This window comes from Pleuronectes platessa, chromosome 16 (genome assembly GCF_947347685.1).
Source record: "Pleuronectes platessa chromosome 16, fPlePla1.1, whole genome shotgun sequence".
In the NCBI taxonomy this organism is placed as follows: Eukaryota; Metazoa; Chordata; class Actinopteri; order Pleuronectiformes; family Pleuronectidae; genus Pleuronectes; species Pleuronectes platessa.
In genome coordinates, this window is record NC_070641.1 from 5,913,132 (window position 1) to 5,932,667 (window position 19,536).

At 39.9% G+C, this 19,536-nt stretch overlaps 2 protein-coding genes across 3 annotated transcripts in view; both read left to right on the forward strand.

Moving 5' to 3' along the window:
* The first annotated feature begins 1,818 nt into the window (after positions 1 to 1,818).
* On the forward strand, positions 1,819 to 5,048 carry LOC128459269 (5-hydroxytryptamine receptor 3A). Of its 2 annotated transcripts, XM_053444393.1 has the most exons (9): positions 1,819 to 1,859; positions 1,973 to 2,142; positions 2,397 to 2,441; positions 2,580 to 2,689; positions 3,090 to 3,262; positions 3,345 to 3,505; positions 3,602 to 3,803; positions 3,943 to 4,098; positions 4,340 to 5,048. In XM_053444393.1, exons 1-9 carry the CDS (start codon positions 1,820 to 1,822, stop codon positions 4,609 to 4,611), a joined length of 1,329 nt encoding a protein of 442 aa, XP_053300368.1. In that variant the 5' UTR covers position 1,819; the 3' UTR covers positions 4,612 to 5,048. The 2 variants fall into 2 exon arrangements, with proteins under 2 accessions (XP_053300368.1, XP_053300369.1); XM_053444394.1 differs by lacking the exon at positions 1,819 to 1,859 and having other exon boundaries at positions 2,005 to 2,142; positions 2,366 to 2,441.
* A 198-nt stretch (positions 5,049 to 5,246) lies between these two features.
* Positions 5,247 to 19,536, forward strand: part of tmem104 (transmembrane protein 104) — a 62,566-nt gene continuing 48,276 nt past the window's right edge. The window contains exons 1-6 of the mRNA XM_053443001.1: positions 5,247 to 5,497; positions 6,703 to 6,769; positions 8,525 to 8,646; positions 9,574 to 9,655; positions 13,423 to 13,516; positions 15,166 to 15,249. Coding sequence (XP_053298976.1) covers positions 6,725 to 6,769; positions 8,525 to 8,646; positions 9,574 to 9,655; positions 13,423 to 13,516; positions 15,166 to 15,249 — 427 coding nt within the window. The 5' untranslated portion in view covers positions 5,247 to 5,497; positions 6,703 to 6,724. The remainder of the gene's footprint in view (positions 5,498 to 6,702; positions 6,770 to 8,524; positions 8,647 to 9,573; positions 9,656 to 13,422; positions 13,517 to 15,165; positions 15,250 to 19,536) is intronic.

Here is a 19,536-nt window from a genome sequence, read left to right on the forward strand (position 1 = left end):
GAGAGGTATGAAAAAGCCACAAAAGTCAACTGCAATTGGTCACACTGGCCCCATGACCCCTGAGGTCACAGGGCCAATATAAGGCCAGGTCTCCCCCGATTCTTTCTCTTTTCTACAATCCTTCCAAGGAGGCAGAATGCCAGCCTCTTCTCCTGCATCGCCGAGGGGGAAGCCTGGCTGCTCCAGCTCACATCTTCTCTTCCCATCTACGAGAGGAGCGCAAAGGTGCAGCTTCCGGCTCATCTCATCAAGGAAACCTCCTCTCAAATCAAGCTCTACCAAACTCCTAGTAGTGACTCGATGTCCTGCAGGAGGACTTTGAACCAGCAACTGAGCCCTGCAGTTCAACACAACCGCAAAGGCAGAAACCTTACGACCAGCCAGAAGACTTCACAGAACTGCGAACGGAACTTCAACTTCCTTTCTCCCTTTTCCACGGATGGGTAACACAACTGGGCTTAACAATTATACTAGGTTAGCAAGACTGTTTATCTGATTATGTGTGGTGTTTATAAGTTTGATATGTGTTGTGATATTTTGGTTATAAGTTATTCGAAAGTAAGGTTAGTTTGTAATGCTCTTCACGGTCATTCTTTGCATTTCAGTCTACACTCTTTGTCTAACTTAGCATCCACACAGACACACACATATCTCTTCAGCTAATTGAATCTTCCCCCGCTACCAGTCGTAAAACCACTTCAGAAGGAGAGGGGGCCTCAACTTTCAAGTGGCCAGCGACCATCTTGAAAGCATGCTGAGGAAGGTGTGAGCTTTTGGTCAGCCAACATTTTGGGAAGCACTCTGACTTACATAGACACACACACACTCACTTTCTTTTCCCTTCCCTTGAAGGGTGGTGCCCCAAGTACCTTTAACCAAATAAAGTTATTATTTAATATTAATATTTTATATTTTATTTTGATTTATTGAATGCCGAAAAGGCACACCATTTTATGGTATCACTTTTAAAGCATTATTGCGCAACAGGTAAAGTGGTTGTCTGCTTTTTTTAAATACTGAAAACTAAATGTTCAGGTATTTCATTTACATTTTAAGATATTTAAACTAAAAACCTGGAAACATCTCGGGTCACATGCCTTTCTTTTTTTTAATATATGTACATGCTACTGCGCGACTAACAGCCAGTGGCCAGAGACAGTGTTTTTGGTCAGTTACTTCAGTCACCACAATATCTCAAGAACGTCTTAAGGGAATTTCTTCAAATTTGGTTCAAACATTCACAATTGATTTTATTTTGGTGGTTAAAGGTCGATGTATCGTTGCTGTGAATGTGATATATCAGGAACAGCCATTTGAAGTAATTACATCTGGTACAAACATCAACTTGGACTCGAGGATTATCTTGGTACATTTTAGAGTTCAAAGGTCAGGGCTACTGTGACCTCACAAACCCTTTTTTGCCTGTGAATGCTTGATGTAAGAACACGCCTCGAGAATCTGTTAAAATTTTTCCATTAACATTCTCTTGGTTTCACTGAGTAACTGTATGGATTTTGTACTTTTTTTATTTCTAGTGTACATTTCTGAAAAAATCTCTCCCCTCCCTCTTGACGATTCGCTGAGATGCGCCTCATGTTGACTTTTTGCTTCAGCTGCAGGTCGACAATAGACATGTGCAGCTGATTTCTTCTGCGCTCTGCTCTGTTCTGTTCAGGAACAAAGAGAAGCTGACAATGAGGTCAATAACTCTTATTGACATTACATCCGCACGTACATCTTCTATTGTTCCACTGTTTGAGTGGGTGGGTTTTTTTCAGTTAAAAAGCGTTCGCACACATCGAGCTGAGGGCAAACAGTCATGTCAGGGCTGATGACTCTCGCCTTACTTGCAGTCACTGGTGAGTTATAAAATTAACATAAATTCTTGTTTTTTTTGTTGCAGCTGAGATGTTTTTTTGCTGTTTGACCTCCTGAGGGATCAGATTCTGTGTTTTCCTCGTTGCCTCCTCAGCTGCAGGTGTCTCCAGTAGTGAGATGTCGGACTGCTCGTACTTGAGCCTCCTGACTCACTTGAACCTGATTCAAACAGACTCCCCTCTGTCAATAATGAGACCTGTGAAAAACTGGACCACAACAACTGTTGTTTCCCTGGACATGCTGCTGTTTGGTATTCTAGAAGTGGTGAGCGTCTTCCGCCAAACTGACTTTATATCTAAATGTATTTATACTGCTCCTAATGCACTTAAATGCTTCCATTTATTTATACTTTAGAATAAATACCTTTTGCTGCTCTACATTTATTTACCAGCTTTATTCACTGTAGTGTACAAGTATGTATAGTTATAAAGAAAACATGTTGGTGTGTTTTTGATACGTGGCTGTTTTTGTTGTTAATTCTCATGAGTGCTCACCATGGTGCTGCTGATTGTCTGCAGGATGAAAAGTCTCAAACTGTCACCACTCAAGTCCAGACACAAATGGTAAGAATCTGGACGTTCACATGAAACATGGATACTTTTCATTTCACTAAATACATTAACTTCAGGAGCATGGTTCACTGCCATAGCTCTTTGAATCTGGTCACTCTCCAACCTGAGCCTTTTCTTGTCTCCTCTCAGAGCTGGAGAAATGAATTCCTGAACTGGAATTCTTCAAACTTTTGTGGAATTAAAATGTTGACGGTTCCTAGGAACATGCTCTGGGTCCCAGATGTATCCATTCAAGAGGAGTAACTATCAATCTTCTCTCTCTCTCTCTCTCACTCTCCCTCTCTCTCTCTCTCTCTCTCTCTCTCTCTCTCTCTCCCTCTCTCTGTGTCTATCCCTCTCTAACGTCTAACTTCTAACTTCCTTCCTCCCTTCCTTCCAAAAATTGTAGACACATAATAACAAATTGAAAAAATAAAGCGCACATTATTCTATTTAATATCCTGGGTTATTTTTATAGTCGTGTCAATGGTCAAGAGAGAGAGTTGAATGCAATAATTGTAAGTCGCTTTGGATAAAAGCGTCTGCCAAATGACATGAAATGTAATGTCAAAGAACACTAACACTGATTTGGGATTTTAATCCTTGTGAGAGATTGAAACAAATCTTCTGAAATATTCCATTTCCTTTTCCTCCGTTCAGCACTTCTGACACTGGGACCATTCGGAACAGTCCTCTGGTCACTCTGACATCTAATGGGTGGGTGAGCGCAAGCGGACGCCAGCGGCTGACGACCACCTGTCAGTTCAAACTGTACCTCTTCCCATTTGACACACAGCGTTGTAAAATCACATTTGGATCCATGAACTACGACGGTAAATTAAAACCACATCAGTTGTCTGTTTTTTCCAGCCACGAGAACATATTTAATGTAGTTATTCTGTTTTTTTTACACAGCGGAATCTATGATTCTGAGAACAATCAACAGTCAAGAAACTCTTTCTTCAGTCTCTGAGCTGATAATGATCACACAGGGAGAATGGGAACTTTTAAACATGACAATTATTTATGATTCTCTTGAAAAACAAAATGTAGCTGAGAGCAGGCTCATATACACGGTAAGAATATTTCAGAACATAGTTATTTCCACATCGTCCAACTAGGTTTATTTCTAGCCTAAATAATTTAACGTTTTTTCAAATTTTTTATTTCAGGTCATCATCATGAGAAAGCCAATGCTTTATGTGATCAATTTAATCGTGCCCCTGTTTTACTTCCTGATCCTGGATCTGGCGTCATTTTTCATCAGGGTTGAAAAACTGAGCTTCAAAGTGACTCTGCTCCTGTCAATCTCCGTCCTCCTGCTCCTTCTTCAGGATATGCTGCCGTCCACTGAAGCCAAGCTGCCGTTGATGGGTCAGTTGTCACACACAAACACACACACAAAAAACACACAAACACTTCTCTCTATAGTTGTGAGGTCACTCATTGACATAATGCATTCCCTAGTCCCTCAACCATCACCACGAAATGTCCATGTGCATGTTTGTTCCAGCCAGCTTCTGTGTGTGGGTTTTCGCATTGGTGGGGCTGAGCATCCTGGAGGCCATGCTGATAGACTTTCTGTTGGGGTTCGATGGTTGCTGTGGAAACAATGCTCAAAACGCGGTTAATAACCAGGAAGTGGAAATTCAGCTGGAAGGCAACACAGGTACGTTTTGTGTTTCAGGTGCTATTACTATTCAAATTTTATACTACTTTTATTATAAATTGAATTTTATTTCATTATTTATCAATTTTAGACTGTATATAATTTTGAAAAATGAATATTTGCTTACTTACTTACTTTCTCTGAATTGTTTTCCTTCAATATTCGAGTTGTTGTTGTTTTTTTTACTTTGGTCTTGCTTACTCCACTTGTAACTTTCTTTTGAATCCTGTTTGCCACACAGACCCCTCTGCAGCTGAAGAGCGAGGTCATCTGGGTCCAGTGATGAAGCCCAGTGAGGTTGAGCTGCTGATGCTTATCCTGGAGGAAGTGAAGGTGGCTCGAATGGAAACCGGACGACACGTCAAAGACGACAGAAAGCCTGGACGTTACACAAGACTGGCTCAAATCATAGACTCTGTGTACTTTGTCCTCTATTTTCTCAATGTTGTAGGATATTTGGTATACAACAATGTGGAGTGGCTTGGAAGCTATGTATCAAATAAGAAAGAGTAGGTAGCTATAATCGGCCTGAATATGAAGCGTATAATTTACTTGTATAATGCCTAATTAATATATCAACATAAACATAATAAAATGGTGAAAATACATGCACTAATTTTTTTTCCAAATAAAAAGCTGCTTAGTCAAAGTTTTTCGAAGTCGTGGAGACACTGAGGCAAAAATTAGTTTTTGGGCCCCTGTTGACTTCAAATGTTTAAATGATCAAATGATCATTATTTCTCGCCCAGAAACTACAAATAAAAAAAGTTGAGAGATGCAATGATGACACTGACAAACAGAAGAATAGGTGATGCTTCTGCAAACAGCCTGTCATATGCTGTGGTCATGTGACAGGACATACTGAGAAAGTGGTTTTGATAACCGCAGCAGCAGCGAGGGGCGTGTTGAAACCAAATCCGGAATTCAAAATAAAAGTGGTGTAATGGAAATCATGTGGTAAGCACGTTATTTTTATTGTAGCGCTAAAATTATAGTGACAATGATGATAAAGAAAAAACATGCATAAATTACGTGATTCGAAAAAAAAATGTTGGGGACTCTACAATACAAGCTTTTTCGTTGACAGGAAGAGAAAAGCTTTAACTTTGAAAGCAAGTCTCGGAAGTGCAAGTGTGTGTTAGCAGGAAGTAACAGTGTGTTGATGCAGGTCAGCTGACCTGGTGAGTTCACTGTCTGTTAGCCCAATGGCGGAGCCTTGTTAGCCCACAAACACTGTTTACCTCCGGCTGTGTCACAGCGGAGCGGCCCATGTTAGCAAAGAGACTCTGCGGTTATAGACCCGGCGAGTGAGGAGCTGATCCCCGACTGACAGCATTGGAGCAACCTGGCTAGATCAGCAGCTAAACTAGCAAGACACAGTGGACTTGGAAGCAGTGAGGTAAAGCAGTCTCAGTATCTGTCTTCAGTGAACGACCATATGTGGCTAACCTACACAAGATTAACACATTTCTTTGTATTTATTATAAAGTCACAATAACCCGTATAACAGTGTGTCACACAGCTTCACCAAACCTGCGCGTTAGCGAATAGATTCCAGATCAGTAGTCACACAACTTTGTACACGTAAACACAAGTTTACACTAGTTAGTTACACTAAAATACTGTTTATAATTAAATAAAATAAGGATTTCTTCCCCACACTGGCCCTGTCACACGACTCGTTTAGACATTTGTAAAACAAGCACTAAACAACGCCTATTTTATTGAAATATGCGTCATATGGTGGATTATTAGTGAAGCATATTGATGCCAAATTGAAAAATGGGTCTTAACATTTTAGAAAAGTCTTGAATCAAATCTTTATCTCGGTTGTCTTTGAGTCAACGTTAACATAATCATTAAATGTAAAGACGAGATACGAGAGTTCTTTCTCCATTTCTTTTTTGTGCATCTTATTTTTCCATCATGGGTCCTGTACACACAGATTCTACAATACTGAACGTAATATGTCACTCAGACTTGAAACACTGATGTTTTATGATTGTTATCAATGTTCAAATGTGCAAACAATTTTCAAAAAGTACTCATAGTACTCAAAAATACACAAACTGAAGTAACTTCACAATTATTAGATTTAAACATGTGAATTATTGATATAAATGATTTAGTACCAATGCCATATCAATGTGCAACATTAAGGCTTTAACTTGCTCAAGAAGCTTTTGGTTTTCAAATAAAAATTTCCCCTGATGCAGGTTAAAATGAAACCTTAATTATGTAAATCAAATGTGCCTATAACACAACACAGTAGAGCCACAGTGGAGCAGAGAAGGTTGCCGACTTGTCGAGTTGACCCTGAATATCTGAGAGTCGGTACAAAATATCAGTTTTGTTAAAGCACGCAATTTGGCGACAGTGTATGAGCACTAGCAGCTCATGCGGCTATTGTACCAACTAAATCACCATGGTTATCATGGTAATCAAACACTTATACCATCCAACTAACTGTTAGGAATTTTACCACAGTAAAATGTGAAACCAGTAACTGTTTCATTCCTTATGTCGATAAAGCAACATCAGTTTTAAAGAAAGTCAATATGGCAGGCTTCAGTTACCTGGCTGTGTTTTCTTTTCCTCCTTCAGGTGAAGACCTGTGTCATCGACCATGGCGGGTGGAATTACAGAGACCGGGGAACCCTACTCAGCCTTTGTGAGTGTCTTGTGGAATCATGTTATTGATTCCCCAAATCTTTCTGATCACACCAAGTTCAGGGATCACATTGAAACAACCTGGGCAACATAAGATAAAAGCTCCGAAAGAATGTGTTTTGTCTATAAAGTCCAAAGTAGGTTGGAGCTTTGAGGATGTATCAGACTTGAGACAAATTAAAGTTTGAGCACGACTTATGAAAGTTATGAATTTAGTTTTCTTCTCGTCACTTGTTTTACCTCTTGAAAAGCACTTTTTATGGCAACACATATCAAGAGCTGTCGTCATTTTGTCTACAGGTGTTGAACCGGTTGTCAAAATCCAATGACAACTGTGATCATTAGTTGTATGAGAGCATACAAAATCTAATTTTGAATACCACAGCCGCTCATGATCTTAAATTCCTACTTTTCTCCTCTCTTGACTTTCTTAAAGTTTTACATAGCAGTAGATTGCTCTATATTACATACTTATCTTGAGCAGAATAATAAACTGAATGCTCATTATAGATAAATACCTTGTCAAAACCTGGACTGTAGACTGCTTTGAGTTATCATCAAGACTAGAAAAGCACTACATTAACACAGATCATTGACTATTAAATCTAGGACAGAACAGGACAGAGTCATTATTTAACATAATAGAATATTTTAATTTATTCATAGTTGCTCTACAAGTAAAAATTTGGAATTGAAAGCAATCAATATGAAAGAATTTAGCGCAAATCGAAGATTATCACAGAACTTTAGAGCTGAAATTCCAGAGCGTATACCTTCATCGAAGCCCAACTGGCCCCTTGTCAAACCACATTTAATTCATGAGATCTAGATTTGATTTGACCTGCACAGAATTTCACACACTCATAAAAATCAGTCAGCTAAATATATTAGATTTTATGTTCTTCAAGATTCATGATTTCATGAATGACTACAGTTTCATGTCAGTCCAATAGAAAGGAGAACTGAGGAGAAGCTTAAAAGTCACAATAAAATCTTAAAATCTCTCGTTAAAATTTACTAGAAGCCAATGAAGAGAAGCTTAACTCAGAGTGACGGGCTCTCTGTTGTTAGTGAGTCTGGTCAGCTGCGGTTTCTAATATAATTTATGCAAACTCTGACTGGTGAAATGACGAGGAAGAGAACGCATGAAGAACAATCTCTAGGTCTAATGGCTCTTTGAGCAATGAGAGTGCATATGAAAGTGCTGTGAAAAATAAAGAGGAAACAAAATTGCTTACACATCTTTTTTTTTACACAAGGCCTCTTTTTGGTCTGGACTCGATTTTGACAGCTGTCCCTGACTTTGCCCACGTCAGCTTAACTTTGCCACAAATGTTAAGTTCCGCTGGTCAAACATTTTTTATATCTCTACATTGATGACTGCCAGTGGCCGGACCCATTTTTTCAGGTTGTCGGTCCATACATCCCATTCTTGTGAAGGCGATATCTCAAAACCCCCTTGAGGGAGTTTCTTCAAATTTTGTATAAACAAACATTTGGACTTAAGGAGCGACTGATTCGATTTTGGTTGGCAAAGGTCACAGTGACTACATAAATCTTTAAAGGACTCTGCTACTTGAGCAGGGTAAGAGGAGCTGCCCTCTGTCATCCTTCCCAATGACTGTCTTCATCAGAAATCAGGATGATTGTCGCAGGCGGAATTTGAAATTCTAGGACACAAGATGCAGTAGGGGATGAAATTGTGGTCTTCATGTCAGACTTGTAGGAGACTTCATTTTCCGTTTCCTTTACGCAGGTTGGGCTGGTGTTTATGTTCAACCTGATCGTGGGCACCGGAGCTCTGACGATGCCCAAAGCCTTCGCCGCAGCCGGTTGGGTGGTCAGCATAGCACTCATCTCCTTTTTAGGATTCATGAGGTGAGTCCTGTTCGAACCCTAGTTTTCTACAACAAAGAGGAAGCCCACCTCCTCAGACAAACATCTGATATATTTCTTTGTTTATATATAGAGCAGACACTGTATTTAATAATGGATGTATGCTCTCGGTTCGGAAAGTGAAACCAACGCCTAAGTGCCTGAAACCTGTATTCTCTCGTGTCATCAGCACATTTGTATTAGTAATCATGAGAAAATGAGTCTACTTCTCCCTTGCTTTGTAAAATCAGTAAACAATTCCAAGGATTATATGTCTCAATCTCTTCTTCAATACAGCATGATGTTAATTTGTAAATTATGTTCCCATTAAGAGTCAAGTAGACGATAAAGCCCTGTATGCATTGGGGCATAGATACTGTGTTATTGACAGCTAGTACCGTCCAATGGGAGCAGGTCGCAGGTGTAGGTGGGGGTACAGTGTCCTCAAGCTCTCAGTCAGGCTCCACCCCCACTGGTTGGACTAAATGCCAATCTCAAGGCTTCAAACATCAGCTCACAAACCAGTGGGCGACGTCAGGCTGGGTTAACACTTGATTCAGACACAGTTAGACACCAGCTGGTGAACACAGAAGCTGAAGAGCGTCATGTTTCCGTCAGGAGTTTGTAGTTGGTGTTTCTGTTTCCCCCATTGGTGACCAGCAAATGTTACTGCAATCAATAGATTTGCCTCTTTTCATATTTATACTCAGTTAAGGTGTAAGCATTTTACCATAACACTTGAATAATTGATCATTCTGGTGTAAAAAATAAATGAATCAACTAAGTTACCACATTAATTTGTTCCGAAAATGGAACAGTTTTGATGTCTGACACTCTGCATTATCTGTATTAGACCATTAGTCCTTAAAAGCTCCTTGCTCACCCGTCGTCTCTTTTTGTCTTGTGGTCGTCCCTCTCTCCCTTCACCAGCTACATGACCACCACCTTCGTGATCGAGGCGATGGCGGCGGCAAACGCTCAGCTGCGCTGGAAAAGGAGAGAGCAGGAGGAGGTGAGATGTTATCTATAGTGTGTGTATAAAATCTTTTTTATTGCATGGTGGTTGGATGGACAGTTCTCTCTGTCAGAATGTTTCCTCTTTCATTCCCAGTCTGATAGTCGTACCTTCAATTTCCAGAGTCAGGTCCACCAAGTTCAAGAGTAATGCTGTAGATTAGTTTAAAAGAACTCAAAAGTTGTTAAAAACCAGCATTTATCTCCAATATTCTGTTGGGAAACTTTTGATATTTGAAGAATTCTAAACAGTTTGGTATATTTGTTACAATAGCAGCTGGTCTGGTTTAGGAAGCTGGGGATCATGGGTAATATTCAACCTTCAGTTGTGTTTCAGTTCAGTGAGTGGGATGAAGCTGTCAGAGCTCAACTCAACACGTATATACATATATATATATATACAGTCCCAGTCAAAAGTTTGGTAACCCCTTCTCATTCAATGGCTTTCTTTATTTTTCTTTCTTTCTACATTGCAGATTAATATTGAAGACATCAAAACTATGAAGAAATACATATGGAATTATGTGGTAAACAAAAACTGTTAAACAAACCAGAATAGGTTTTATATTTTACACTTCAAAGTAGCCACCTTTTGCTTTGCTGACATCTTTGCTGCTCTTGGCCTTCTTTCAACCAACTTCATGAGGTAGTCACCTGGAATGGTTCTCAAACAGTTAATTTGTGGAATTTCTTGCCTTCTTAATGTGTTTGAGACCATCAGTTGTGTTGTGCAGAGTCAGGGTTGGTGCACAGTTCGATACAGTGAATAGGCCTAATGGACTACAGTTCTAATCCATATTATGGCAAGAACCACTCAACTAAGTAAAGAGAAACGACAGTCCATCATTACTTTAATACAGGAAGGTCAGTCAATCCTTAAAATTTCAAGAACGTTGAATGTAAGTCGCGAAAGTTAAGTCGCGAAAACCATCAAACGCTATGATGAAACTGGCTCTCATGAGGACCGCCCCAGGACAGGAAGACCAAGAGTTACCTCTGCTGACGAGGATAAGCTCATTAGAGTTACCAGCCTCAGAAACCGCACATTAACAGCACCTCAGATTAGAGGCAATATCAATGCTTCGCAGAGTTCAAGTAGCAGACACATCTCAACATCAGCTGTCAGGGGAGACAGCATGAATCAGGCCCTCATGGTCGAAGTGCTGCAAAGAAGCCACTACTGAGGAAGAAGAACAACAACAAGAAGAAGAGACTTGCTTGGGCCAAGAAAGGAAATGGACATTAAATCAGTGAAAATCTGTACTTTGGTCTGATGAGTCCAAATTTTCGATTTTTAGTTCCAACCGCCATGTCTTTTAAGATGCAGAAAAGGTGAGCGGATGGTCTCTACATGTGTGGTTCCCACCTTGAAGCATGAAAGAGGAGGTGTGATGGTGTGGGGGGGCTTTGCTGATGATACTGTTGGTGATTTATTCAATATTCAAGGCATTCTCAACCAGCATGGCTACCACAGCATTCTGCAGCGACATGCCATCCCATCTGGTTTGCGCTTAGTGGGACCAGCATTTGTATATAAACAGGACATTGACTCCAAACACACCTCCGGGCTATGTCAGTGCTATTTGACCAAGAAGCAGAGTGATGGAGTGCTGGGTCAGATGACCTGGCCTCCACACCACCCGACCTGAACCCAAATGAGATGGTCTGGGATGAGTTGGAACAAAGTGTTAAGGCAAAGCAGCCAACATGTGCTCAGAACCTATGGGAACACTTCAAGACTGTTGGAAAACCATTCCAGGTGACCACCTCATGAAGCTGATTGAAAGAAGACCAAAAGTGTGCAAAGATGTCATCGAAGCAAAAGGTGGCTACTTTGAAGAATCTAAAATATAAAACATATTCTGGTTTGTTGAGCATTTTTTTGGATTAACCCACAAAGTATGTGTTTCTTCATAGTTTGGATGTGTTCAGTATTAATCTACAATGTAGAAAGAAAAAAAAAAAGAAAAGAAAAACCATTGAATGAGAAGGTGTCTCCAAACTTTTGACTGGGACTCTCCCTCTCTCTCTCTCTCTCTCTCTCTCTCTCTCTCTATATATATATATATAGAGAGAGAGAGATAGAGACCATAAAACACCCTTCTAAATAAAATAAACATTACAAACATTTCATTAAGACCACAGAACCATATCAACTGTGGTAAAATGGGCATAATATGTCCCCTTTAAGCAGCTGCAGTCTGCACTGTGAAAAAAATTCATCCACATTTTGTCTTTCTTTGTTATATTGATCCAAAGTTGACAACATAGTCGTTGTTCTTAGAGAACTGGAGTTAAAATTCAAACAACTTCCATCTTCTATGATTAAAAATCCCAAAAGGAAAATTCTTTTTTAATGTACAAACTATAATTTTTTGAATTTTATTTAGAAGGGTGTTTTATGGTTCAGCTCCAGCCCAAGTGAAATGTGCCTCCTGCCACACGTCTACAGGACATGTATGACTCAACTCGATTACCGAGCATTCTTCAATCATTTTTACTTTGAATGAGAAAAATACTTTGTGTCTCCCACGGTGCAGAAACCATCTTGGTTAATGCCAGTGGGTTTCCAGTTGAGGAGTTACGAGCCTGCGGACAATTGCCTGAGCCCCAAACACTCGGCCTTGATTCATGGCTCCTGAACTCCTCTCAGCATCTTCCCTCCCCAGTAATGGAAAACAAGAGCCGATGAAAACTGGAAATGTTTCCCGCTGAATGATTTTTATTCCTCTCAGCTTGAGCAAAAGCCTCTGAACAGAAATATTATTATTACGTCAAAAGCAGAGAACTTAGAAGAGCAGTATTAAACTCTGGTCTGGTGATGGGAAAACATCTTTACAGGAGCCCCTGACCGTGACTGTGTTTTTAATCTACAGATGAATGAGGTTTTTTATGTTCTGCACTGGCTGTAGACACTGTCCTCTGCTGGAGGTATGAGCAAAGTGTGACTATATAGTTTCGTTAAAGCTCCAAAATGGACTGAGAAATGTTCTCCCCAAAACAATAATAATAAGAATACTTACAAAAAATAATGTAATTGATGGCAGTGCTCTATTTTGAGGGTATTTTATCCCCTAATAAATTTCTTGGAATTTTCTGGAATTTCCTGTGTTATTAAAACAGTTTGTTGTGTTGAAGTGCCCCATTTGGTCCCATGTTAATTCTCTATTTATTTATTTCATAATAATAATAATAATTTATTTGTATTGCACCTTTTATAAACAAAGTCACAAAGTGATTTACAAGTTTGAAACAGGATGGAAACTTTATAAGGTCAAGTAATAAAATAGACAGAATAATAAATAAAATGAAAATTATTAAAACCCAAAGAATAAAGATAAATGCTAAATAATAATAAACATTTGCTTGCAATAGGAGTGTAAAATTATTATCCGCTTTGTCACAGAGCCGTTACCTCCTGCCATCGCTCATCGTGTCTTAGTCCAAGTGTCTTGTATTCACTCAGCTGATCACAACGTTCACTGACGGCTCATTGATATTATTCTCGAGAGAAATGATAAGCGATGTGTGAGCATGTGATTGGTGCAAACTGTGACGCCCCTCATTCTCCGAATTGCTTTCCAGCTGTTGGTAGTAATTTCCAGATGTTGCCTTCCCCTGTGTCACATACATAGCAAATAAACACTCTGTTAATAGCTTGTAAACTCTCTGCGGTTTATGCAGAGAAATTAGGAAAAGAGGCAGGTTAAATAGAGCTCCACACACTTGCATTATCATCCTCATCATCATCATTCTCCCCCTCAGATTGCTGACAGCGACTCAACCTCTGAGTATTCAGACGATGATGTTGGGGGTCGAGGTCGATCAGAGCCGGAGACGAAGCCCATCTTGTCTGTTCGTGAGTATCAGTGTTTACAGTCGATAAACTATCAAACTCGAAACACCATCATTTTCGAGAAAACTAATTGTGTAACTGTTTTCTGATCCATCACTGCTGAGGTTAAAGTTTGTTGAAGTGATGAGGATACATTGAATAAATTGGCACCTTAAGTTCGTTTGTGTAAACGTTTTTCATTCAAAATTTATTTTGAAATAATCAAGATTAGAGCCCGACCAATAGCAAACCATTATGAAAAAGAAAAGGAATAATATTTGACATAAACTTCATTATAAGTAGCACAAATACAAGTAAACAGAACTTGAATTAAGAAAATACAAATATTTGTAAATAGAAAGTAAACATACATACATCAAATATATTCTACATTGTTTATTCTGTACAATAAAAGTTTTAATATATTTGAACAAAATGTCTTAAAAGACTCATAAATCGGTCAGACTCTAGTCAAGATGTTTCGTTGGTCATCAGAATACATGTTTTTACTCTTCAAATAACAATAACAATAATAAGTAACAACTAACTAAAAAATGTTTTTTCTATTTTTCTATAAAACACAAAAAATGTTGAGAACCAATCTGAAATCTCCACATATTTGTCTTTGCTTTACCAAAACCCCCACAATATTATTTTGGTATAAGTTTAAGTAGAGCGAATAAATTAACACATTTTATTTCAGGGAACCACTGATTATTCAATGAATGACACGGGTCATTTTCTCAGGTCACAGGTTTCTATGGATTAATCATGATTAATCACATTACCGATTTTTTCGGGAATATTTTTGTGAAAACAAGATTTATGACATTTAACTTTTCTTTTGTGCTGCAACTCAGCAGTTCTTCAGCAGTTATCATTGCTTTTCCATATGGAACATTAATATAATCTTCATCCTAAACAGAATTCGGGCTCCTTAGCCATTGTGTGGTTGAATAAAACTTTTTTTTTTTTTAAATCAAACAGAAATTATTTGAGCTTCTTAGCCATAGGATGGTTGACATTTTTTATATTTTTTGTCACACAACCATTAACCACACCATGATACAATCTAATGCCTCTAAAGGCCCTCTTAGCTACTCGGTCTTTAGCCAGTTGGTGAGGCAAACTAACTTGTTCAAATTCTCTGACAGTAAAGCTGACAGTGCACAATGTGTCCTGCGAGTGAGTCTGGTTTGGCGCATTCCACTTGAACGCCCCTCGCCGACCAACACATGCTTCGCGTTGCGGTGGTTAGGCGGGTATTGCTACGGTGAAACGATAACGTCTTCTCGCAGAGTGTGCATATCACCTTGGTTTTACTGAATGTTCGATCTTTGTTTTTTTGGAACACGATCTTCCCGTCCAGAAGGTCCTCAGGTTCAACAGAATTATCCATGTTGTTTGTTTGTTTGAATGGCAGCTGCCGTCTGACTGCATTAGAGCGGCGACTAGTGCAGAGGCGGCGGAATTGGAAGGTCCTTCTGCGCATGCGTTAAATGCGTTAAAAAAAACAAACGAATTAATCCTGTAATTTAATCATAACGCGTTAACGCTTTATTTTTCACAGCTCTAATATATATATATATATATATGTAAATCACCAGACTGTTTCTTGACACTTAAAGTGGCTCCACTGCGTTTGGTTATTTACTGCGGATGTTTTTTTGCAGAGAGGTCAGGAGGTCACGTCGATCATTTCGACATCGTGGAGCGGGTGGAGATGGGCCAAATGGCGTCCATGTACTTCAACAAAGGTAATATCCCTCTAGCCTCGAGCTGCTCCTCTCATGGCGTTATTCAATTAGCTGCAGACACCACCGGCATTAGCCATGTGTAACATTTATGGAGGAGTCGTGAAGGTTGTGTGGGATGAATCCCAAAAGATTTTTTTTTCCTTTTATGTCCGTTCACAGAGGAAGGCTGCTGGCTGTTTAATTGGATGTAATTCTATATGGATTAATTGCCTTTGGTTGTAATTACCTGTTTCAGACCCCATCAAGGCTGTTAATCTCCCCACTGTGTGTGTGTGTGTGTGTGTGTGTGTGTGTACGTCTGTGTGGGTAGGGGTTGTTACTGCCTGTGCTTGTGGCAAATGATAGTGAAGCTTCCACTAGAATGACCTGGGATCTAATGAACCGTCTTCTAACATGGGACGACATATTGAAAGTAAATTCACCTTGAGACAGAGACAGAGAAACATTGTGGCTTCACGTTCCTCTTCTATATCAGAACATTGTTCTGGCTTTGTCTGCTTGCATTACGGTGAGCAGCCCTTCCTAACCAGATACAGGTGACTCAACAGGATGAAGGAATGAAGGAACAGTAAAAGGTCAAAGCTGCTACAACGTCGTGTGAGCCGATTCTTTCTGTCATTCAGCATGGCAACACTAGGTGGAGCACTTGGCGCGCACACACACGACAGACCCACAGGTCCACTCAGCTTGTGTTCACACCCGAACCCACTCGTGCATGTTGACATGCAGTTCAGGCTGTCAATGCTGCAGTGTGCTCCCGTCCATTCACCCTCCTGTCACTCATTCACTCTACTCTCCCGCCTGTTAAAAAAAAAAAAAAATCTTTGCTGATGACCTTTCCCAGCATGAAACGGACATTGTGCAGGTGAGGCACGAGGAGGTATCGATTGTTAATAAGGAAATGAGTTTTCTCTCCTCTTCTCACTCTCCCCACGCTAAGGGAAAGTGGCTCGGTGAATCATAGATGAATGAGATAGGCTCAGGTCGCAGCACACGCTGAATGGGGAAATGGGAGAAGACAAACACAGACCTGCTGAGCTCCGACCTGCTGGCCACAATTTGTTTGCACAACTGAAATGTGATTCTAGTAATGATATGATACCTGAGCTTCATCCTATTGACAACATGCTACAGGTCTTCAATCCTTAACAGAAAATATATACAGTTAAAAAACATTACACATTTCAAATTTAAAGTGGTGCCTGAATAAAACATTTTTAAATTGGCATATTTCAAATGTTGTCATCATTTAGAGCACTTTCACACCAACCTAGTTGGTCCGGACCCTCTGATTTCCAGTTGAGTCCAAACCAGAATTAGGGGTTCATGGTCTGGACAAATGGACCAGAATTGAGCCTGACCAAAAGTGGTAATCTTTGTCCAGATCAAACTGAACTGTGGTTTGGTTTGTTGGAGTGAACATTTAATCCAAACCATCTCCAGGAAACTGCCCTGAATGACAAGGGGTTTTGCTTGTCAGGAGACACATGTGAACAATTGATAACAAAATGGGGGGGGGGGGGGGGCGCAGCAGACACACGTTTTTCATGCATTTTAGGAGCTAAAAGGCAGGAAAGAGTCAAACAAGTCGATTTACTCTGCTTGATTTACAGGACATTAAAAGAGTTTAAACACCAACTCCCAACTCTTCACAGGTAATAAACTGGGGGCGTGATTGCACACTGTCTTTCTGTCCTGCACCTTCGCAGGCAATTAAAAGCATCTCTCCTGCTTAGAGGGCGTTTGCTTCCTCCTGGGCTGAAATTGATGTAGCAGCGGTAGCAGCAGCGGTGCGGCAGATTTGGAATATGGCCACGGCTGTTGTATGAGCCTGACCCGCAGCCACTGACAGGAATGTTGATGGGGGGGGGGTTGCACCACTGTGGAAAGGTGTTACTGTCACCTTCACATTGATGATTTGAAAGTTGATTAGGAGACGACTTTGGCTAAAGTCAGAAAGAGAGCGAAAGCTTGAACACCGTCCTTGCATCAGCATTTCGTCTCAGCTGTTCTTACCTCTTGTGACGTGATGTGGCGGTTCAAACAGCGGCTGTGCAAACAACTGGCTCGCTTCTTCAACATGAGCTCTCCTTCCCCTGACATACGGAGGACCACGGCAGCGAATACTAATTCACTCAGCTTTAACCCAGGAGCGCGTCTCCTAATTAGAACCAAACAGGGGCACATCCATTTTTAATACTTCAGTGACTTTTACTTAAATGTCATACTTGTGCATTGAGAGCACTGGCAAAATGAATCCAGGAGTGCAGGGGCCTCCGGGAAGATAAATGGACATGTTTGCTTCAGCTTGCGGCCCAATCATTTTCCATAAGCCACTGCTTTAATAGTTTTCAGTGTCAGCTTCATAAAAGATGTACTTTAATTTTCAGGGAGTATATGTTTTAACGGCTACAGCTATGATCGAGCCAACAAATGGATTTCACAAGTTTAGTCTCATGAAGGAAGTATGCTCCATGAAAAACTAAATTGTTTGTAAAAATAGAACTGAGTGTAGCCTATATTGTTACTATTCCGAATTGTCAGACCTCAACTCTGCTTCCTGATGCATTGTAGATTACGAATCACCTAGCGGTAGTATAGAAAGTACTCATGTATCAGGGGGAAGCAAATTTCTCCTTGCTCAAGATCTAAGAATTGGTATTGCCAATATAGACAAAACAACAAAATTGTGACGCTTTTAAGTGTTAACCCATATTTGGAGGAGTGGGGGTTGGAGTCTGACAGCGAGTCTACTCTCTAATTTCTACTGTTGGAAACACAATCAAACTGATCAAAGGTTTGGCGGCAATCCTAAGAACTTGAACGTTGTCTTTCTGTGTCACAATCGGACAAATTGAAAAATGGCAACTCACATGAATGTGATTAACCCCACAATGCAGTATGTCACTTGAAATACCATTTTATAATTACAACTTATGTGAAAAAATTTACCTTGGAGCTGCTTACTGCAACTGAAGATGAGGACGTGGATGAAGAAATAACAAAATGTTTGTTTAAAATGAACAATGTCGAATTCATCATGTGCCAAATCTCTCAAAAGTCGGCCTTACCTTGCAGAAAAAGAAACCAGTGGTGCTCTGGCTCTGACTAAGTTCTGAAGTTGTATTCTCCTTCCCAGTAATCCTTAGATGTGCAAAAGTGAATTCACAGCCGAAGAGATTCACTCTAATGATTCCTCTGTCACACAGACTTGCTTTGTTGTCAAGGTAGACCTAAATTATCCATTTTCTAATTCCGCACTGTCCTATTTACTTGTTTTTGGGGACCAGTTGTTAATGAGGTTGCCGCCTCTGGGACAGGCTCAATTTAGATTTTATTTTTTTATCTCAATTCATCAGATTTACACTCTGAAGTTCCCACAAGAGGCAGAATTTTAATATAAGAAGATAGATGTAAATGTGTTGAAATTCATTTAGTTCCTAATTTCAGAAGCTCCAAATGTGAGAATGGCTCTAATAAGAAATTTGTGACCAAACAAGACTCGCTTTACATTACAGTTACATAGATATTGTCTTATTCCTATGATATAATATACAATTGTGGCAGTAAATCAAGGGCGTTGAGTCTTTACACGATAATATAACTGCCTTTCCCTATTGTGCACTTAACTAAATAGTAGCTTTTTCGTGCCGCTCCTCACAGCCAGGTTGTCACCTCTGCTGTCAGTCAGTGTTGATGTATAGTTTTGCATTTTCACACCCATACCAAGCACCAGGGTTCTACGTGCAGACCCAATTTGCAGCATTTTGTCCTTGTAGCTTCGGTTAAACGAGAAATATTAGTTAAAGCGTTGTGGAGGCCTGCATCCCTGTGGTCACGCTGCGTTCTCGCCTTGCCAGCAGAGTACAGTACGTCCCGTCCCTGCTATCTGCCACTGAGACACTAATGTGCCTCGTCCATGTTGTGCCACACGGGACTGGGAGGCAGCGAAGGGAGGGACTTGTGTATTCTCATTGTCTCAACCTTAAAAGATACAACCACCAATCCTTATAAAAAAAACAGATTTATTAAACCTAAAAATCACAACTGTAATTTTGTTATTTTGGATAAATTTAATGAAGCACAAAATTAAAGACATTTTTTTTAATACTTTTTCAGGGTTAAATGAAAATTATTAGTATTTTCCCGAAAGAAGATCTAAAGAGTTTGTTTTGGTTATGTCTGTTTGTGTTTAATTGTAATAGTTTGGGAGGACAACTCCAAATAACTGGGTGACATACATTGAGTTACGATATTTGAATTTGGCAAAAACATGAATTAAAGATG

Excerpts from the sequence above, each read along its gene's own strand:
- LOC128459269 (XM_053444393.1), top strand. The coding sequence starts at position 1,820 with ATGTCAGGGCTGATGACTCTCGCCTTACTTGCAGTCACTG. Across the intron at positions 2,442-2,579 it reads CTCAAGTCCAGACACAAATG|AGCTGGAGAAATGAATTCCT; the intron begins GTAAGAATCTGG and ends GTCTCCTCTCAG. Across the intron at positions 2,690-3,089 it reads GATGTATCCATTCAAGAGGA|CACTTCTGACACTGGGACCA; the intron begins GTAACTATCAAT and ends TCCTCCGTTCAG.